Here is a 9410-nt window from a genome sequence, read left to right on the forward strand (position 1 = left end):
GCAGAGGGAGCCTGGGGAAGCCCTAGGAGGAAGCCCTGCAGACCCTTCGCCTGGGGAAGGGAATCTCTCTCGGTGGGGAGGCTCCGCAGCCACCCTGGAGGGGACGAGGCAGAGACCGCCAAGACTGAAGGAGAGGCATCTTCCCAGGCGTTGCTGAGTCCACGGCGAAGAGCCGCCTCCGGCCGTTGGTTCTGTGCTGAAAGCCACCCCAGCCGAGCAGGACTCTCCAGAGGCTCCAGCCTTGCAGCAGGGCCAACTGGGGGGGGGGGGGGCTCCTGAGACAGCTGGGACCTCTTGAGGGGGGGGGAGGGGAACGTTTTCCCAGGAGCGGCCTTGATAGACAGGTCTTCAGTGGGGGGCTCAGCCGTTGCCCTTGGCATGTGGGGCAAGTGGGGGGAACCTCCGGATGGGATCCCAGAGGCTACATTGCAGCGCAAGGGGTCTGTGTCCGTGTCTGTGGGGGGGGCGCGCACACACCTCTGGAAAAACCCTTCTCCTGCCCACTCTGAATACAGGCGTCAGCCCCCTAGAGGAGAGTCCTCGCTTCTCTCCAAGAGGAGGAGGAGATCAAAGGCTGTGGGTGGGGACCCGCCTCCCACCCAACACCCAGGAGCCGCCCGGGACGGATCTCCAGAGACACCAGGCAGCTGCCGTGTGCCGGAATCTCCGCCTGGCTCCGCCTGCGCAGCTCTCCTCGCCCCCACACCCCCCCCCAGGGCTTTGACTGCCTCCAGCCAGGGACGACAGCCGCGGAGGAACAGGTGTGCCCGTCTCTTGACTTGTCTGTTGCAGCCCCCTCCTCTCCAAAGCCAGGGAGGTGGAGGGCCCGGTGGGTCTGCAGCCGGCTTTCCCAACTTTTGCCCAAACGTTCGCTCTGTGGCGATGAACCAGCTTCACTGCCAAACCTCCTGCCCTCTATCTCTGGGGTAAGGAAAGGGTCGGGGGTCGGGGGGGGGGGTCTTTGTCACCCGCCCTTGGATGCCCAACCCAGAACTCTGGGCTGCTTGCGACCTTCCGAGCCTCCTGCCCACCTTCTCCAGAACAGCCTTCCGCCTCCTCGAGAGGAACCGCCCTGGCTGACGACGGCCTGAAAGGGGCTCCCCAAACTCCACACTGCTCACACAAAACGGGCGTCGGAGGATTTGACACACTGCCTGCACCCAGTGGCCATGGGAAGAAGAGCGCCCCCTCCTGGCTTCTCCGTAGAAAGGCTTTTTCTTTCAAACGTTTAAATCCCACCAGGGTCTCTTCTGCTTGGATTGAACCTTCTCTCAATGCCCCAAAGGTGGGCTGGGGGAGACAATTGGCCCCTCCTTTCGTCACGTGATCCAGCGTTGACATTCAGATGCCTAGAAAGGCACACGGGGGGGGGCGGGGGGACTCTACTTAAGGACACGCTGGAGTTCCTGAGAGCCTCCACTTGCTCCTGTCTGTGCTGCTCACTCTGATCGGGCATATGTGCAAATATGCGAGAGGGTTGAGCCTAAAATCCCCCCCCCCCCATTTTGCTTAGGGGGTCTGAAATAGCAAGGCCTATTTACAGCCTCTGCCTCGGTTGCTGCCTCTGGGGGAGGGATCGGGTTGCAGGTCCTCTCCTCTCCCTTCCACCAAATGCCCTTAGCCGGAGCCCCAAGGCAGACGCCGGAGCCCCAGACGCAGGAGGCTGGCCGAAGCGCTTTCCAGAGAAGGACCGCTGGGGTTCTGGGGAGAGGCAGGTGCAGGGCCGGGTGCCGGAGGCTTCCTTGGCATCGGGGTCTTTCCAGAGGCCAGGAGCCGTGAGGGGTGAGCGGCTTCCCTCCAAGGCCGCATGGATTGGAGTGGGGGGCCGCCTTGCTCGACCAGGCTGCCCCTCCTGCACCTCCTGGGCAGAGGCTTCCTCCTAAAAGCCCTCTTCCTCCTTCTCCTGTTCTGTGGCTACGGTAAGAGGAAGGGGGGTGGGGGGGGTGGGGGGTCTTTGCCATTCCTGGGGGGCGCCTGGCACTCACCGCAGCGGCATTTTGCCCCGCACAGTGCAAGGCCGCTGCAGGATCCTGCGTTGCAACTCGGAGTATGTGGCCTCCACCCTTCCCCTGCGAGCCCCTGGCAGGAGAGCGGCCCACTGCCTGGCCCTGCGCGCCTACGCCCGCTGCACCCGCCACACCGCCCGCAGCTGCCGCGGGGACCTGGCCTTCCACCTGGCCGTGCACGGCATCGAGGACCTCATGGCCCAGCACAACTGCTCCAAGGAGGGGCCCAGCCCGGGTCCCCGCCCCCCACAGCCCCGCAGGGCCGGCTCCCCAGACCTCTGCAACTACGAAAAGGCCTTTGCCCACAAGCGCGGCCGGCCCCCCACCTACCAGCACTGCGCTTCCTTTGGGGACCCCCACGTCCGGACCTTTGGGGACGACTTCCACACCTGCCGCGCGGAGGGCTCCTGGCCACTGCTAGACAACCACTACCTGTATGCCCAGGCCACCAACTCCCCCGTGGCCAAAGGATCAGACGCCACGGCCATGAGCAAGGTGACCGGGTGGCCGTTCTGGAAAGGCTGGGAGAATGGGGTACCTGAGGTCTGGGGGGGGGCGATTCGGGCTCAGGCCTGCAATCTGAAAATTCTTCAGTTGAAATAGGAGACACCCCCCCACCCCCCCCCCGGGGTGCCTCCTCAAGGGTGGGGATGGGTGGCCAGGGATCGGGGCCTCTGGGACAAACCGGAGGGGCGGAGGGAAGCCCCCGCCCAACCAAGTGCAGCTCCCCCTGAGTCCAGGGAAGGGGGGCCGTACTGGGCCGCCTCCTGCAGCCTCCTGCAGCCGCTGACCTTCCCCTCTTCCTAGATCACCATCATCTTCAAGAACATGAAGGAGTGCGTTGACCAGAAGGTCTTCCAGGCAGAGGTAGAGAACCTCCCGGCGGCTTTTGTGGACGGCTCGGTCAACGGGGGGGAGCGGCCTGGTGGGGACAGCCTCAGCATCCTTGAACGGGCTCCCGGGCAGCACGTGGAGATCCGGGCGGCCTACATCGGCACCACCATTGCAGTGCGCCGGGCAGGGAAGCAGCTGTCCTTCTCCATCCGCGTGGCCGAGGAGGTGGCCAGCTCCTTCACCGAGAAGCAGGACCTGCAGCTGTGCGTGGGAGGATGCCCGGCCAGCCAGCGCATCTCCCGGCACACCGGCTGCTGCGGCCATGGCACCATCGCCACCGAGAAAGCCCGCCGGCTGTGCAAGGAGAAGCTGCCGGTGGAGGACGTCTACTTCCACTCGTGCGTTTTCGACGTGGTGGCCTCGGGGGACAGCAACTTCACCCTGGCGGCTCGTGGCGCCTTGGAGGATGCCCGAATCTTCCATCCAGATTCCCAGAAGCTTCACCTCTTCCAGCAGGATGCTGCCCGCCAGGTTGCCACCAGCTCCTTCCTCTGCCTCACCCTGGCCGCGATTCTGCTACTCGCCTGGGAGATCTAAACTCTGCCCGCGTTGGCAGGAGTGTCTTCCTCCTAAGGCAGGGGGGGGGGGGGCTCCCTGAGGGTCATCGCAGAGACCCCGGCTGGCCTGGGAGCCTCCCTGGGGCTATTTCTGTGGCAGCTGAGGCGGCTGGGGGTGTCTGGCTGGGTTTTTTTTAAAGGAAACGCTTCCTGTATGAAGTGGGGGTCTTTGGGGGGCTTGAAGCAGCCTCTTTTGTCTGCTGCAGAGGCTGCCAGAGGAAGCCTGCAGAGACGGGCCTCCTCCTCCTTCCCCCCCCAAGCCCTCTGGGTGAAGGCAGCATCGGGAAACGGCTCCAGGCTTCCTCCGGCCACAAGGCAGCCCCGAAGGCAGTTTGCCATAAGTGTCATTAGCTCCCTTTGAGAAGAAAGGGCTGGGATTCAACCGGGGTCTTTGCCTGCAGGTGAGACCCTCTGGCCTCCCAACACTCTGGAAAGGCTCGGCTTTGTCGTCCTGATGCTGGAGATCTGGGTTAAAGTGCCTCCCACGCTCGGCATCTATTTCTGCAGCCCCCCCCAACCCCCCCTCCCATTTGTTTCTCCTGCTGCTTTGCTGCTTCTCAACAGGTGGGGCTCAAAATAACAGAGCAGACTCCCCCCCCCTCGTGTGTGCGTGTGCGTGAGAGAGAGAGAGAGAGAGAGAGTCAGACTGATCCTGCCCTCCCAGTCCCTGTCTGGGGCAAGACTGTTGCGCCCCCTTGTGGTGCCTGGCTGCATCTGGCTGAGAAGCTGCCTCTGGCTGGAAGGGCAAGTTCAGTGGAAGCTGGGAAGAGAGCAGGCTGAGGAACTTCGGGGCTGCCCCCTCCCCACCAAGAACAGGCAGGTCCCCCCCCCTACCTCCCCTCTGGCTCCTGGGAAGGGGCTTCCTCGGAAAGAGCAGTTGTGCCTCACCCAACACTCATATCTGCTGCTGCTGGGATTTTGCTCCAGGCCCTCTTTCCTCTTTGCTCTGGTTCCAGATTGTGGGAAGGAAGGAAGGAAGGCAGGCCATCCGTTTGCTCGCTTAGTTCCCACCTTTGGGGGTGAGCATGGATGCCCTCAAAGGACAGGAGGGAGGAGCACTCTTGCCAAGGAGAGTTGGCATTTCCTCTGGCACCACATCCAGTCTTCCATCTTTTCCCTTTGATGCATTAAATGGTGGGATGGGACGCCTTCCTTTTAGTTTTTAGTTGCGTAGAAAGTGGATAATCTCCCTTTGGAAGACGGACGTTTGCATCTGACTGGTCTGAGAAAGCAGAGTCAAGCCATGGTCCGGGATTGCCTGAGTAAACATCCTTGGCAGAGTTACTGACATGTCTAAAGAAAATAAAATCCAGATATTTATGCATTAATTACTTTTCCCTTTCCGATAGATTCTCTCCTCCTCCCCTTCTCCTTCCTGCTGCCTGTCCTGCGCTCTGGAAAGAGAGAAAACGGATCTTACTAGGGGTTCTATGCACCCTTCCCAGAATATTTGCATTGGCATAGTTAACCAAATGCAACTGAGGAATAAAGCTGTAATAATAAAAAAAAATGTTAACCCTTTATTAAAAAAAAAAAGAACATTTTCTCGGAGCAAAAGAGCCAGTTGCTAAAGCTTTGGGTCATTCCCATCATCCTTGTAGAAACACCTGGAACATTTGCAAACCAGGAAGTCCCAGGGAGGCATGCGTGGAGTTTGGTCAGCCACCTTTCCCAGGTGTGGCAGCCCACCCACCCCCGGCTTACCTGGAGATCAGCTCCTGGGCCAGCAGGAGGGTCCCAAGCCCCTTTCTCAGGGAAGGGATGAAGCTCTTCCTTTAACAGTGCAAACACCAGCCAGGATGATGGGGAAATTTGGGAGTTCTTTTTAAAACCCAAGGCATAAAATCCGTCAACCATCTGGAGAGGCTGCTGAGCAACTGCTCTTACCGCTTCCTTCTTCTTCTGTGTCTGGGGAAGGACTTTTACAACGTTTGGCATAGTTTAACATAAATTTATGCACTTCCCTCTGTGTGTGTGTGTGTGTGTCTGTGTGTGTGAGATTCTCAAACCAGCTGGCCAAGTTTCTGGATTTAAGCAACCCGCAGATGGGAAATAATGAGAGCCATTCATGTCAAGATGCCAATGGAAGTCCTTCAACCTCCTTGTTGGGCAAGTTTTCAGCTCAAAACGTCCCTTGCCAAGCCTTCTTTTAAGGGTAAATGCATTAAGTCACCCATGTTTTGCAAGGAAAATATAAACAGAAGAAAAAGTGTGTCAAACCGTTTGCCAGCACGTTTTAATGTAAATTTATATGAAGATTTTAAAAAAAGGGAACAGAGGGGCCTGGGGGAAATAGGAGGGAATTGATGAAAGGGGAGAAGAACCCGGGGAGGGTCTTGGGTCTCCTCCGCCCCAAATCTCAGGAACAGAAGCTGATTGACGCCAGGATGCCTGCCCCAGCCCTCAGGGGAGCTAAGGGCCACGGAAGGTCCCTCTTGCCAACTTTGGATCTAATTAATGTTTGTTTAGTCAAGGGATGCCCGGGGTTTTTCTGGCTGACGGTTTGTCTTCTCTGGGAGTGGATCCCAGAGGATCTGCCTGCCTCCAGAGCTTCCCTTCAAAGGCAGCTTTCCAGAGATCCAGCACTGCCATCAAGCGAACAAAGAAGGGAGAACTGGAATGGCCGAAGGCTGCTTCCTTTTCTGTAGCAGAAGGTTCAAGTGACATCTTTCCTCCCTCACAGCCCCCCTGGGCAGCCACATGGCTCCTCTCCCACCGGGTGGTCTCAAAACATGTGCACGCACACGCAGGCCCGCCAAAGAGGGGAGTTGAGGAGGGTCTTTCCCTCTTTGTTCTTCTGGACAGCCGGCCTGGCTCCCCACAGGGCGGCAGTCCTGCCTGAGTGCATCTCCTGCCTCTACTCAGCGGAGTCACATTCCGGGTCCCCGGAATGGCATTTCCTGCAAAGGGGCCTCCGAGCTAGCAGAAGACAAGCAAGAGAGAGACCCGGGGGGAACGCTGCCCCTTCCTCCTTGGACCCCTCCGGAACCACCTGGTGGCCCCCATGGCAGGTGATGGAGCTGGGGAGCCCATGGCACCCACCCCTCCCAAGGGGTTGGCAATCGCCCCTTCCCAGGCCTCTGAGCGGAGGGTCTCTGGCCCGGCTTCTTCTGCCTGCCCTCCGCCGCCTCTTAGGTCCTCCTCTGCCCTGGGCGGCCTCTTTAACTCCAGCTCCGTGAGCCTCTGCTTAATTAAAAGGAGCCTCCGTTCCTCTGCCGTTGAAATCCTCGGAGAGCCCGGGGATAATTAAATAAGGGTGGGAAATGTGTCCTCTAAGAGTCCTAAATAAATAAGAGGCTGCACTAAGACAGACTTGCCCAACAGAAATTACATTCACTTGAGGAAGATTCGGGGCAAGAACTCAGCAAGTCCGAAGACGCAGACCTCCCCCCCCCCACCTCAAGGGGAAAACCTCCCTCCATTCCCCAAATGCCCCGAAGCGCTTCTGCCCTCTAGAGAGCCCAAATCTCCCCCTGCAGCCCTCCTCCGGTGGGCAGTGGGTCAGAAGGGGAGGCCAGAGCCTGGCTGCTGCTGCCTGCAGAATCGCCACCTCCTTTAGGCCAGGCGGGGTCCTGGTGCCCTTGAGCCCCCACCCCCGCCTGCTTTCGGACAGGCAGTCCCTGGCGCTCTTGCAGGAATGAAGGGGAAGAGATGCCGAAGGCACCACCTTTGGGCCATTTCTTCAAATAATTCAGTGTTTAAACTCTGGTCATACAAATGACGGTGAGGTCAAACATTGGTACAAAAAGCTGCAGTTACTACCACAACATTTCACTTCATTTAACTCCATCGGGAGCCGAGGGAGCAAAAGGGGGGAAAACCAGGCAGAAAACAGGAGGAAAAGCAGGAAGAATTGGCCAGAGCCAGAGCACTCTTCTTTGTGGGGGTCCTCCTTGGCCCCATCTTCCAAGCCTGCCCCGTCTGGGGGGGCAACAGGGAAGAAGCACTCTGGGGGGGCCGGGCACCGAAGCCGGGAGAGGCGTGGCCTCCCAGACTTGAGCTAATAAAGGTGTTGCCTTAATGCGGATTCAGAATTACAGAGTGGTAATCTACGGATGCTGCAAGGGAAAGGGAACGCTGCTTTGATAATCTTCTTTGCAACACGGGGGCGGGCGGGCGGGGGGGGGAGAGGTGTTTGATGGCCTTAGATTCTCAGGCGAGCTCTTCCTGTGAGCTGTCCTGTGATTCAATTAAACCGCTATCCCTCAGCGCTGGCGTTTCACGCTCCAAAAATAGGTGACATTGAGGTTTCTGAGAAAAAAGCCATTCTTTTTGGCTTAAAAAAATTGTTCTGCTCAGCAAATAAAGGCGCCTATTTGCTCACAATAGGGACATATAAAAAAGAAGAAAAAGGGGGGGAGGGGGAAATTGCACCATATATCAGGGACCCAGAGGACTGGCTGACAGGGTCCTCAGACTCTCACCGAGCCTGGAGTGTCAGGGAAGCTTCTCCCATGCTCCACTTTTACAGAGGCAGAGAAATGCGCAGCATTCAGGGCGCGATTTGAGGTGGTCCCGGGCGTTTGGCATTGGAAGGCGTAGGATTTGCATCAGATGGCAAGAGTGGCATGATTCCAGCCCAGGTGTCGGCTCTTGGGATGAACACCGGGAGGGGAGGGTGCCATTTGTGCAGAGGTGAGGAGGGGGGCTTGTTTTCCCCTGAACTGGCCGCACCACAAAGACCCCAAACGCCGCATTCCCAGCCTGCCTGCCGCCTCTCCCCTCCTCCTCTGCTTTGGCCAGGTCCTTCCGGCCTCCTTCCTTCCTTTGGACCATCCACAGGCCTCGCGCACTCTCCCAAAATAATGGCAGGCTGTTCCTCCCTGGCCTCCCCAAGAACAAAGCCGAGGGAAGCAACCGAAGGCGCCCGGCAGAGGCAGGAGAGGGCGGTGGGAGGCCTGCTGAGTGTTGCACGAGGGTCTTCCGCACGATATTATAATAGCAACTACAGTAACCGCCCACTTCCTTAGGATTCCGATGAGGCTCCTCCCCCACCTTCTCCAAATGGCCACCGGAAGGAGTGTCCTGCAGCTGACCCATAGGCAGGACAGTGGCCGAGGGCTGGGCCTGCCCAGGCTGGGCCAAGGCGTGTGGGCCGGTGCCGGGTAAGGCCAGGAGGCTGCCATGCTCGGGGAGAGTCCCACCCTCAGGGCCGGCTGCTTGGAGGAAGCCACGTGCCAAGCGAGGCTTCCCAGAGGCTCCCAGGTGCATCTTTAGCTGCTTTATTGGAGAGGAAATCAAATTACACTTTATCATCACTGCCACCAGCGTGAAGAGAGGGAGAGGAGAGTCTGCCCGATCTGCAGCAGCAACAATACTGCTGATGAGCAGCCGCGCAAAGCCACGGTGGTGCAATGGTGGCCCTGTGTGTTGGGCTCTTCTTCCCTCTCCCGAAGACGGCAATGCGGCCAAAGGGCAGCCTGGTTCCCTCCATTCTGGCTCCTCCAGGCCTCTCAGCTCCGGCCAGCAAGTCCCGGGTGGAAGGGGAAGCAGCAGAAATGCAGGCGTTTTCAAGACCCCCCACCCCAAAACCTCCTCTTGCCTGGCGCTGGCATTGCCCCCACCTCCTGCCAAGGAGTTGCTGTTGCTGAGCCTTAGAAGGGGGGGCACGCAGGGGACCTTCTCGCCTCCCCCCAGCAAATGGAGAGAGCTAAAAGCAGAGGGAATTGAAGGTAATGTGGAGGTTTAATTGGGGGGGGGGCTTGAAGAAAAAAGAAAAACAAAGGGCTTTTGTTAGTCTGTGCTCTCCAGGTCAAATCCCTCCCCCCCCCATTGCAGTTTCTCCTGCGTTCTGATCACCCCCCCCCCTTCCTCCTGCGTTTAGGGCAACCTGGGCTGTCCTGGGCTTCTCGGGGGGGGGGGGGGAGAGGCTGGATGGCCGCTCTCAACCACCCCCAACGTTGCACCCCACAGCCTGTATCAAAAGAGAGGAGGACACTTTCCCTTTTTTTAA

At 58.9% G+C, this 9410-nt stretch overlaps 1 protein-coding gene across 1 annotated transcript; it reads left to right on the forward strand.

Annotated features, from left to right (window-relative positions):
• The first annotated feature begins 1457 nt into the window (after window positions 1-1457).
• HJV (hemojuvelin BMP co-receptor) lies at window positions 1458-3857 on the forward strand. The gene is made up of 3 exons (XM_087704970.1): window positions 1458-1919; window positions 2011-2501; window positions 2814-3857. Exons 1-3 carry the CDS (start codon window positions 1808-1810, stop codon window positions 3435-3437), a joined length of 1227 nt encoding a protein of 408 aa, XP_087561096.1. The 5' UTR covers window positions 1458-1807; the 3' UTR covers window positions 3438-3857.
• Window positions 3858-9410: the final 5553 nt, after the last annotated feature.

This window comes from Thamnophis sirtalis, unplaced genomic scaffold, assembly GCF_051295495.1.
Source record: "Thamnophis sirtalis isolate CommonGarterSnake01/CBP01778 unplaced genomic scaffold, rThaSir2_p1.2 scaffold_2, whole genome shotgun sequence".
NCBI lineage: Eukaryota > Metazoa > Chordata > Lepidosauria > Squamata > Natricidae > Thamnophis > Thamnophis sirtalis.